At 42.0% G+C, this 12752-nt stretch overlaps 1 protein-coding gene across 1 annotated transcript in view; it reads left to right on the top strand.

Annotated features, from left to right (window-relative positions):
• LOC110130659 (schwannomin-interacting protein 1) overlaps positions 1–12752 on the top strand; it is an 846110-nt gene that overhangs the window by 173037 nt on the left and 660321 nt on the right. The window contains exon 3 of the mRNA XM_070466509.1: positions 5553–5633. Coding sequence (XP_070322610.1) covers positions 5553–5633 — 81 coding nt within the window. The remainder of the gene's footprint in view (positions 1–5552; positions 5634–12752) is intronic.

Genomic DNA, 12752 nt, shown 5'->3' with positions numbered 1-12752 from the left:
ACTGTAGCCCGCCAGGCTTCCTCTGTCCATGAGATTCTCCAGGCAAGAATACTGGAGTGGATTGCCATGCCCTCCTCCAGGGGATCTTCCCAACGCAAGGATTAAACCCAGGTCTCCCACATTGCAGGTGGATTCTTTATTGTCTGAGCCAGCAGTAAAGTCCAAGAATGCTGGAGTGGCTAGCCTATCCCTTCTCCAGGGGAACTTCCTGACCCAAAAATTGAACCAGGGTATCCTGCATTGCAGGCAGATTCTTTACCAGCTGAGCTACCTGGGAATCCCCAATCACTTTATTACCCACTGGCAATTATTGATAGAATGAACTAAAGTTATCTAATTTAAACCTATTGGTATTTGTAGTGTATCACTTCCTGAGGATGTATAAATTAACAAATTTACAAACATTGATAAATTTGCTAATATTATAAAAATGTTCTCATTATGGACTTGAGCCTTGTCTTTGGTTGCTGCTTATAGCAACAGGTCCCACAGCACTTCATGTATATCTGTATTGCCCAAATTGTTAATTTCTTATTGTAATAATACAGTATTTTAAAGTATCCTATTTGCAAGTTTGTTGTAAAAAGACCCACCAGACCATAGAATTATAAAAATAAGACTTTTCATGCCTACCACCACTGGCTTAGGTCTCTGTGGTGCCCTTTAATAACATCTGTCACATTTTTAGTTGCTTTTTCAATATACATCTCCTGAACTGTAGGACCATAAGAACAGTAACCATGTCTAATATTTTCATCACTGTGTCCCCCATGTTTTGCATCATTCCTGGCACATAGGAGACATTTAATATAGTTGTAAATGAGGGAATAAAGTTAATAATGGACCCTGAATACCAGTGGCTCAGACCAGACAAGGGTGTTTTTTCCCTTGCCCTGAGCACCCCACTTGATCAACCACAACACTATGTTAGGCTGTTGGCACCGAATAGTGGCCATATCCAACCTACCATGTGTTCCCCATCACTTGGTTATTCCTTTCTCAAGAGGAGAAAATACATTCGTTATTCTAATGATGTCTCTAGCCCCAATTTTTTTCTTATCCTTTTCTCTTCTTTCTTGTAACTATAACCCTGGTCTTCATCATCTGGCCAATTTGAATACCCAACTAAATGATTGCCTTCATTCTCCTTGCTCGCTCCCACCACAAGCCATTCTAAAACATCCCATTCAAACTCATTTTCCTGCTTCAAGTTCTTTGTTTCCCTGTAGTAACCTTTTTCAAACTGTAGATCACAATCCACTGATGATTTGTTAAACTGATTGGTTGGGTCACCACTGACCTTTTAAAAAATCTGAAATATAATTTTAAAATATCAGAGTATATTGTATGTAGTTGGAGAATTCATAGTTCCTGAAACTTTTGTTTCAGTTTTAAACACACAGACACATACACACACACACGCATTGCCACATGATTAGATGTCAAATATTTTATGGTGACCACAGTCAGTAGAAGGTTAGTGAAAGTCTGGTATTAAAATCTTCCAAACGCCTTCTAGTGGCGAGACTTGGGTTTTAATGCGATTTCTGCTGAGTTGCACATAACCTCTCTGAGCTTCAGATTTCTCAGCTCTATGCTATGGAAAATAATGCTTGACTAATAGAGGCCACTGGGAGAACGAAATGAGGTAATACATGCAAAATGTCATGACAGTGTTTTGTACACATTGCGCGGCCAATAACTCTTAGTTTTCTGCTCATACAAACTTATTTCCTTTTATATTCCTACTTGTCCCCTTCCACAATATTTTTCTCTATTGTTCAAAAATAGCCTGAACGTTTTACTTCTACTCTGTTTTTCCAAAGAACATAGGTCACTTTTATAATCATTTAACAATGGCACTTCAAATCATCATTTCAATAAAAGAATGCATTCATTCGTTTAGTTTGATGCTCACAGTCATGGAAATAAATTGCCATCAGATGGCAATAATGTCGGTACAGTCACTTTCAATGAATCATTTTGCTGTCCCAATAAAGTCAGAGGTGAACAAGATCCTGTAGGTGGTGTAGAAAGATACGGGCTCTAACTGGACCCAACCAATAGCTGCCTCCCAGATTCCCTTACCTGAGTGGGCAGGCCAGGTAAATAGCTTCCTGCCCTCCTCTCCCTTTTCTCACACCTTCAGAACGGGACCTCACTGGGGTTTAGTCCTGCCTGGGCCTGCCTGGGTTGCATTTCTGGAATCAATGACCTAATTTTTTAATTGATAACTTATTTGATTCACAATATTATATTAATTTCAGGTGTGCAACATAATGATTTACAATTCTGTAGATTACACTACATTTAAAGTTGTTATAAAATATTGTCTATATTCCTGTAGTTCCTGTACAATATATTCTTGTAGCTTATTTACTTCATACGTATTAAGAGCAGCTTGAGCCTTGCAATCCTCTGCTTCTGCTTGGTTTTATCCATTCATGTGTTTTATGTTTTAGATTCAGCATCTAAGTGATAGCATACAGTATGTCTTTGTCTGACTTATTCCCTAAGCCTAATACCCTCCAGGTCCATCATGTTGTTGCAAAGGGCAAAATGTCATTCTTTTCATAGCAGAACAGTACTTCATTGTATGCGCATACCACATCTTTATCCATTCGTCTATTGGTGGACACTCAGGCTGCTTCTCTATCTTGGCGATTGTAAACAATGCTGTCATGAACATTGGGGTGTGTGCAGCAGTATCTATTTAAATTAGTGTTTTTGTTTTCTTTGGATTTTACTCCTTTATTTTAATATCTTCCTTATCAGTTCAGTTCAGTTGCTCAGTCGTGTCTGAGTATTTGTGACCCCGTTGACTGCAGCATGCCAGGATTCCCTGTTCTTCACCAATTCCCAGTGCTTGCTCAAACGCATGTCCATTGAGTCAGTGATACCACCCAACCATCTCATTCTCTGTCATCCCCTTCTCCTCCTGCCTCCAATCTTTCCCAGCATCAGTGTCTTTTCCAATAAGTCAGTTCTTCGTATCAGGTGGCCAAAGTTTTGGAGCTTCAACTTTAGCATCAGTCCTTCCAATGAATATTCAGGATAGATTTCCTTTAAGATTGACTGGCTGGATCTCTTTGCAGTCCAATAGACTCTCAAGAGTCTTCTCCAACGCCATAGTTCAAAAGCATCAATTCTTTGGCACTCAAATTTCTTTATGGTCTAACTCTCACATCCATACATGACTACTGGAAAAAACCATAGCTTTGACTATACAAACTTCATCAGTAAAGTAATGTCTCTGCTTTTTAATATGCTGTCTAGGTTTGTCATAGCTTTTATTCTAAGGAGCTAACATCTTTTAATTTCATGGCTGCAGCCACCATCTGCAGTGATTTTGGAACCCAAGAAAATAATGTCTGTCACTGTTTCCATTGTTTCCTCATCTATCTGCCATGAAGGGATGGGACCAGATGCCATGATCTTAGTTTTTTGAATGTTGAGTTTTAGGCCAGCTTTTTCATTCTCTTTCACTTTCATTGAGAGGTTCTTTCATTCCTCTTCACTTTCTGCTCTAAGGGTGGTATCATCTGTGTATCTGAGGTTATTGATGTTTCTCCCAGCAATCTTGATTCCAGTGTGTGTTTTATCCAGCCTGGCATTTTGCATGATGTATTCTGCGTATAAGTTAAACAAGCAGGTTGACAATATACAGCCTTGATGTGCTCCTTTCCCAATTTGGAAATAGTCCATTGTTCCATGTCCACTTCTAACTGCTGCTCCTTGACCTGCATATAGATTTCTCAGGAGGCAGAACAGGTGGTCTGGTATTCCCATCTCTTGAAGAATTTTCCAGTTTGTTATGATCCACACAGTAAAGGCTTTAGCGTGATCAATGAAGCAAAAGTAGATGTTTTTTTAAAATTCTCTTGCCTTTTCTATGACCCAGTGAATGTTGGCAATTTGATCTCTTGTTCCTCTGCTTTTCCTAAATGCAACTTGAACATTTGGATGTTCTCTGTTCCCGTACTGTTGAAGCCTCGCTTGGAGAATTTTCAGTATTACTTTGCTAGCATGTGAAATGAGTGCAATTGTGCGGTAGTTTTAGCATTCCTTGGCATTGCCTTTCTTTGGGATTGGAATGAAAACTGACCTTTTCCAGTCCTGTGGCCACTGCTAGTTTTCCAAAAATTTGCTGGCATATTGAGTGCAACACTTTAACAGCATCATCTTTTAGGATCTCCCTCATAGGTATTACCTTTCAGTTCAGTTCAGTTGTTCAGTTGTGTCCAACTCTTTGTGGCCCCTGAATCACAGCATGCCAGGCCTCCCTGTCCATCACAAACTCCTGGAGTCTACCCAAACCCATGTCCATCGAGTCAGTGATGCCATCCAGCCATCTCATCTTCTGTCATCCCCTTCTCCTCCTGCCCCCAATCCTTCCCAGCATTAGTGTCTTTTCCAATGAGGCAACTCTTCGCATGAGGTGGCCAAAGTATTGGAGTTTCAGCTTCAACATCAGTCCTTCCAATGAACACCCAGGACTGATCTCCTTTAGGATGGACTGGTTGGATCTCCTTGCAGTCCAAGGGACTCTCAAGAGTCTTCTCCAACACCACAGTTCAAAAGCATCAATTCTTTGGCCCTCAGCTTTCTTCACCGTCCAACTCTCACATCCATACATGACCACTGGAAAAACCATAACCTTGACTAGACGGACCTTTGCTGGCAAAGTATTATTTCTGCTTTTAAATATGCCATCTAGGTTGGTCATAAAACTTTTCTTCCAAGGAGTAAACATCTTTTAATTTCATGGCTGCAATCACAATCTGCAGTGATTTTGGAGCCCCCCAAAATAAAGTCAGCCACTGTTTCCACTGTTTCCCCATCTATTTGCCATGAAGTGATGGGACCAGATGCCATGATCTTAGTTTTCTGAATGTTGAGCTTTAAGCCAACTTTTTCACTCTCCTCCTTCACATGTTAACTTAGTACTTCCTGTCTATTCTTCAAGGCCCAGCACAGCTGCTATAGTCTTCCTTGACCATTGTAGCACCCAATGATTGTCTTAGGCTCATAGGAGCAATGGCATATATTCACAGTTCCTCCATCTTTATCCAGGGCAGATTGATGCTTTGCTCACAGCGGGAGCTCTGAAAAAGCTCACAGAGTGAAAGGAGAACAGGTTCAGTGATAGTGACACCACTGGGAATGAATGAGACTCTCTCTACAACTTGCTAGTTGGACAATACCATGGGATTTGTAACACTCCACTCATGGGTTTTATTCCTCTGAAACAGTTTAATATTCTGCCTTAGTCTTTGAGTAAAGTGAATGATTTACATGCCTTAGATATGAATGTTGAGCTAAGTGGTAGAAATAAAAAGAAAAGCAATGTTAAAAGGCAACACCACATTTTCTTTCAATGGTATGGTTATTTATCTACTATCCATCAATAAGAACTTTTAGGGCTGTATTAATAAAATGAACAAAAGTGCGTATGTACTTGCTTTGTCAATTAAATTTAAATTGGCACTTTTATTGATGTAAATGACAGCTTTATGGATTCATCTATATTGAGGCATTATTTCTGTTTGTAGTCACCAACTGGCCATGGATGTGGAGAATAACATTCAAAAGTGTCACGTCAATCTACAACCCTTGGAATCAAAGGTGAAAATGTAAGTTATTTTAAAGTTCACGTTAAAATTTTTGTGTTTTTACAGTTCTTACTCTATTAATCTCTAAACTATTCTTGAGTTCATGGGTATAAGACTCACACATTTATTCACATTTATATTTATATATTACACAGTATTTCTCCCCAGTTGTAAGTAGCAACAAAGCTGTTTTGAGCACACAGCACTATCGATAGATATGTAGAGAATTATTTGATTGTCATCACTTTGTTTCTTGATTTTTCCTTTTCAGGCAAAGGAACATTCTTTAACTCTCACTAGTATTTTTCACTGCCTTTCTTCTCCATAACTTGGTTTATTCCACCTTAGGCCATACACACACACACACACACACACACACACACACACACACTCTTTCCACCCTCTTCCTTCTGTTTCCAGTCCAGCGCTTGTCCAGTTATTTTGAGAAAAAATCCTTTCCTTTTCTTTCTCACTTCTTGTCCTTTACTTTCTTATTCTGTCTTAATATGGCTTAATGAGATTCTCCTTCCCCCACTTCAAATGACTAAAGTATAAAAATACTGCTAAATACACCTCAGTTTTAACAAAAATAAAAGTAATGAGATCCAAAGAGAGACAGGCTGTATTCTAGAACAAAATAACAACCTTCTAAAACTTTATTAGGAAAGGACCCATCAAAGTCACTTTGGTTGGCTGGTTGGTTTACTCACTAAGTCGTGTCTGACTCTTGCAACCCTGTGGACTGGAGCCTGCCAGGCCGCTCTGTCCATTGGACTCTCTAGGCAAGGATACTGAAATTGCCATTTCCTTCTCCACGTAGTCACTTTAGAAGCAATTTTAAACTGTTTATGTTTGTACTCTGTGATCCTTTCCCATTCAGATTTTTTCTTTGGGGATAAGCTATGAGCCAGTGAGTGTATATAGTCTTTCTCTCTCTCCCCGCCCCTCCCTCACCTTCCCTTCCTCCTTCTCTCTTTCTTTCTCTCTGTCTCTCTCTCTCATACACACACACACATACACAGCTTAACACTCTGAAAAGCATGTGTCTGGAGAATCTGAACATGTCTGTGCTTGGTCAGGAACACTGATCATTTGCAAAAAGCCTAAAGAGGAATCTTTTAGGAAAGAAGTCACCTTGAAGAGGGGAGCATTGAGGTGTACAACTTTGAAAAAGTAAGCCATTGCTGATTTTAGGAATTTGAAACAGAAATGATGCAGTTATATAATATCCTGCTGGATAAAAGCAAATATTAATACACACCCCTATCAATCTACATTAACCTTGGTTATCAGTAAAAAGCCTGACTCTGAGTGAACGCATAGGGCTGCCTCTCAAGGTAAAGTTCAACTGTGGCTTCTCAACCAGTTGGGCCCCCTGCTAAGTAGCTGTGTGTCACACTTTCTAAGTGAAAAACGAATCAGGCTACCAAATTGTTTTATGTAAGCCATGTGTCAGCCTCATTCCACAAGATGTTAGTTTCCAAACATAGGTTGCTTTATTGTTAGGAATTTTCTCATTAAGATAGCATCCTCTTAACTGCAGAAACACTGGAAAGAAAGGTTGGTTGTGTGAAAAATTAAAGTGATTAATTTGTATGCTGAACTGAAGTTAAGAAACCTCCCTGGTCTTTTTCAGTTTTCATCTTCTCCAGTCTGTAGAGACAGAGGAGCAGGTGCCAGGGAGAGGAGCAGGCAAAGAAAAAAAGAATCTCTGTGCCTAAGAGCCCAGTAGCTCCGAGACTCTGGGATTTTATGTGTGGCTGGTATGATGGAGGAGTCTCAGCTCAGTGAGGTGCAAACAGAATGGTTTTATCTCTTCTAATAACTCTGAACCCCATTTCCACTCAGTGGAGGGGGATGAGGGAGAGAGAACTTAATCTTACCCAATAATGGAATTTGAGTCCCATCGGAGAATTGACTCCAGTTCAGTGACCCTTGTCTAATCTGGTTATTAAATTCTTAACTCTCATGACAGTTTGAACGCCTCCCCTCTACACGCGTTATACCTTCCCTACAGCTGTGCAGCCGGCTCCCTTCCCTTCCCTCTCCTCTCTCTCTTTCCCCGTCCCCCTCCTTCCTCCTCCCCTCCCCTCCTGGTGTCGCCTCCCCCACCCTCTGAGTGCTGAACCCAAGGCTGCCCCAGGTTTCCTGTTGACGGTGAGCTTCCACACCCTAGGCAGTTCCTTCCTTAAAAGAGCTGGGACTCTGTGGGAAGGGTCGCTGGGTCTCCCCTGAGCCCCCACCAGTGGTGTGGGTTGCACCCCTCATTGCGTCTCTTCATTTGCTGGTGGTCTTCCCCAGGCTGACCTTGGCATTCTCAACAAGGAATATCTTGGCATACCCCCATTCCTGCTTCTCAAGGGACCTTTAGACCTGCAGAGCCTTGGGCATGAAAGGTGGGGTCTTATTCCATGTCCCAGTGTTACTGTCAAACTTCACAGGCTTTCTCTTATGGTCTTCTGTCTTCTCTTGGTGGGAAACAGCTGGAAACCTATCTTTCTCAGGTAGAAGAGGGATGGGGAGAAGGAGAAGCTGAGGTTACTACATCATAACATTTGCTTTCCTGTAGACTCTTCAATCCCCTCCCTGATGAGGAGAGAGAAGGAGGTTCCAATGAAGGTTTACTGGACAGTCCAGCCCCTGCAAGCCCCGAGGTGGGATGTACTTTGGCAGGCCAATCTCTGGTAGGGATCAGAAGGAGCAGGAAAGGATCTCAGTCATTCCCTCACACTCAGGACAACATTAAAAGGAGACAGTTTGATAAGAGCACCTCCCTGGTGATTCACTTGGTAAAGAATCTGCCAGCAATGCAGGAGACCCAGGTTCAACCCCTGAGTGGGGGAGATCCCCTGGAGAGGGAAATGGCAACACACTCCAGTATTCTTGCCTGGAAAGTGCCATGGGCAGAGGAACCTGGCAAGCTGCCGTCCACGGGGTCACGAAGAATTAGACACAACTTAGAGACTAACACCACAACCAGTAAGTCGGTGGCCGTGGCACCTGGAAGGAATGAGAGGCCTGGGGGAAGAACAAGTGTGTTGAGAGTGGAATTTAGAGGAAATGCCAGGAAGAGCACATCCCCCGGTTCAAGAATGCCACTGTTAAGAGGTAATTTTGTGTTTTAGACTTGGAGGATCAAAGAACTGCATCAAAAGGGCAAAAGCAATCAGGATTGCACAGCTATTAAAAAAAAGTCACTTTGGGGAGGTGAAAGGCAGGAAGATCAAGCAAAGGAAACTTCTTAAGTCAGAAAACTTAGTGAAAGCAAAAGTAATAGTGAAAGCACTATGACAAATGCTCTCATGCAGCCCTAAGGCAGAAAGTATTCTAAAAAAAAATTTTTTTTTTAACTGAAGGATATTTGCTTTACAGTGTTATGATGGTTTCTGCCATACATCAACATGAATCAGCCATAGGTATACATGTGTCCCCTTCCTCTTGAACCTCCCTCCCACTTCCCACCCCACCCCAGCCCTCTAGGTTGTCACGGAGCACAAGGTTTGAGCTCGGGCCAAGGCTGCCCAAGGGTCTGGGAATGGGCACACACGGCAGAGAAGTGTAGGTTTTAGCACGGAGGCCGGACTGCAGAGGAAGGAAATGCACCCTCCAAACCCTGACCTTCACATCAGGGCCACTGCTTGCACATTGCAGTGAGACCTAAAGTGCATCTTCTGAACACAGACCATCATTTAAAAATTGTTTATTAACTCTGTGTGGTCTGTCTCTTTATGTTTTTAACAATATGTTTATTTTGCGATGGAATAACATAAAGATCTATCAAATACGAATCATCTTTCAAAAGTCTTCCCATTAAATATGTTCAATTCCTCTCCTTACTTTTTATTAGTGTATTTTATTTAGTGATGAAATAATATTTCGACTCTAAAAGGGAGAGAGAGAGACAGACAGACAGACATAGTCTTTTTTTTTTTGCATTTAGATATATTTTATTTTATTTTATTATTTTTTTCCATTTATTTTTATTAGTTGGAGGCTAATTACTTTACAATATTGTAGTGGTTTTTGTCATACATTGACATGAATCAGCCATGAATTTACATGTATTAAGAAGGAAGACAATTCCCCAAATAAAGTCAAACTTGTATCTCAATAAATCCTGAAGTGCCTTTGTTTGAAAGTACTGCCTATCAACTTTTGTCAAAAGACTCATTAAAAGAGGCTATGAGGGATGAGGGGTTGAGAGAGCAGACTTTGAAACTAGAACACCCTAGGTTCAAATCCCAGCCCTGCTCCTTGTCTGATGAGTGACCTTGGGAATGTTGCTTACCTCTCTGGGCCTTCATTGCATTTTTCTGTAAAATGAGAACACGAACCATATCTTAAAGGATCGTAGTGAGCTTTCAATGAGAAAATCTAAGAGAAACCTTTACTCTAGTGTGTCTTCCTCATGCAACTGTACCTTTTCTAAACATATTTTTATATCAAATTGGGCTAATAAAATATTTCCTGTAAAGATCCTCAGAAATCCAGTGTATCATGTGCTATAGCCCACCAGACTCCTTGGTCCATAGGATTCTCCCAGCGAGAATACTGGAGCGGGTTGTCATTTCCTCCTCCAGGGGATTTCCTGTCCCAGGGATAGAATTTGAATTTCTTGAAATTGGCAGTCAGTTTCTTTACCACTAAGCCACGAGGGAAGCCCTTATGATTTGCACCTATTACTTAAAAATATTTGAAAGTGTCTGATTTTCTTAAGTAATTATACTGATTTATCTAGAACCTCTATTTGTCAAGTTTGGGGCTAAGTGACTTAAATATCAATACCATATCTTTCACTCCTTGCAAGAATTATGAAGACATTATCGCTGTTCCCGTTTTGTGCACCGGCAAACTATAGTCCTGAAAGTTTAGTACTTTTCCCAGGGCCACAGCTAATAAGAAGTAAAACTGAGCAAGAATATACATCACTCTAATATGCCTGCAATGCAGGAGGAGATCCAAGATCAATCCCTGAGTCGGGAAGATCCCCTGGAGAAGGGCATGGCAACCCACTCCAGTATTCTTGCCTGGAGAATCCCGTGGACAGAGGAGCCTGGAGAGATACAGCCCCTAGGGGTCGCAAAAGTCAGACAGGACTGAGTGACTAAGCGCGTGCAAACATGTTTAGTTTCCGGGAGGTTCTGGTTCAAGACATCAACACAGAAAGATCCTGAACCATGTCCTCCCATAGACACACTAAATCTACAACTACGTCTGGAACAATTCCCTCTGGGGGGGAATTAAAACCTGGTGGAGTGACCCCTTCACATTGGACAGACAAGAGGGAAACCACAGCAGAGTGGATAGGAAAGGCTGAGACACAGTTTCTCCATAAAACCCTGGAGTGATGACCCCTATTTGGGAGTGCACTCAGAACCTTGAGCTTCTCTCTGAGGAGACAAAGAGTTACACTTTGCATTGAGCACCCCAACTTTCATGGCTGGCCCCTGAGAGATGAGTCCCCAAGCATTTGGCTTTTTTTTTTATATTGTTAGAATTGTGTTCACTGCATTCTTTTTTTTTTTTTTCATTTATTTTTATTAGTTGGAGGCTAATTACTTTACAATATTGTAGTGGGTTTTGTCATACATTGACATGAATCAGCCATGGAGTTACATGTGATCCCCATCCTGATCCCTCCTCTCACCTCCCTCTCCACCCGATCCCTCTGGGTCTTCCCAGTGTACCAGGCCTGAGCACTTGTCTCATGCATCCAACCTGGGCTGGTGATCTGTTTCACCCTAGATAATATACATGTTTCAATGCTGATCTCTCGAAACATCCCACCCTCACCTTCTCCCACAGAGTCCAAAAGTCTGTTCTATACATCTGTGTCTCTTTTTCTGTTTTGCATATAGGGTTATCATTACCATCTTTCTAAATCCTCTACATAGAAAACCCTAAAGACTCTACCAGAAAATTACTAGAGCTAGTCAACGAATATAGTAAAGTTGCAGGATATAAAATTAACACACAGAAATCCCTTGCATTCCTATAGACTAACAATGAGAAAAAAGAAAGAGAAATTAAGGAAACAATACCATTCACCATTTGGCTTTGAGGACCGTTTGGCTCATGCTCACGAGATCCCAGAAGTTGTGGTGAATGGAGGAACCTCTCTTAAGGAGCCTGTGTGGAGATTCAGCCACTCCAGGGCTCAGCACAGAAGCATCCTTTTAAAAAGTGCCCAGAATTCTTGCCTGGAGAATTCCATAGACAGAGGAGCCTGGTGGGTTACTGTCTATGGGGTCCCAAAAGAGTTGGAAATGGCTGAAGCAATTGAGTATGCATGCCCTGGTTATTGTGACTGCCTCATGTCAAAGAAACTCATTTGCTGATTTGAAAGCTGGTCAGCCCCAGCACACAGGCTCCTGTTTACAACAGAGAAGTAGGATATGGACCACAACCAATGGAGAAAGTGTTCTTACAAACAGTTACCACTCCCAGGGCACAGCGAGAGGGAGCAGACCCAGGAGCTCAATCTTGATGTGAAACAGGAGGTTTCTAATTAAGTGCACATCTAAGGGCTGACTGTAAACCTTTCCTGAGACATTGGGGGGTGGGCGCTATCTTCAAGTTGTCCCTCGGCCATACTTCAGAGCTTCAGCGTCTCATGCAGAGGAGCTCTTGTGAGTGTCTGGGGCCCCAGCTTTTATATCTGGTGCCCTGGATATTGGGTTTCCTTGGTGGCTCAGTGGATAAAGAATCTGCCCACAATGCAGAAGACTCAGGAAACTCTGGTTTGATCCCTGGGTCCAAAAGATCCCCTGGAGGAAGGCATGGCAACCCACTCCCGTATTCTTGCCTGGAGAATTCCATGGACAGAGGAGCCTGGTGGGTTATAGTCTATGGGGCCCCAAAAGAGTTGGACACGGCTGAAGCAATTGAGTCTGCACGCCCTGGTTATTGTGACTGCCACCCAGGGAATGTTACCCCTTGATCCCTTCCTGGCTCTGAAGGCCAGAGGGGCTTGTGCTTTTGGTCCCACAAGACTGTGTATATTTATACTTTCTTGAAAGCTGCTTCCTAAGGGTCTGACTTCCAGTGAGTCCAACTCTAGCTGCTGACTGAGAGCCTCCCCTTTGTGGCACTCACTGGTCTGCGTGTGTGTACTCAGTCACTCAGGCATGTCCAATTCTC

Source organism: Odocoileus virginianus, chromosome 4 (genome assembly GCF_023699985.2).
Source record: "Odocoileus virginianus isolate 20LAN1187 ecotype Illinois chromosome 4, Ovbor_1.2, whole genome shotgun sequence".
NCBI classification, from domain to species: Eukaryota; Metazoa; Chordata; class Mammalia; order Artiodactyla; family Cervidae; genus Odocoileus; species Odocoileus virginianus.
The sequence above is the reverse complement of the archived record's forward strand: the minus strand, read 5'-3'. Positions and strand labels throughout refer to the sequence as shown.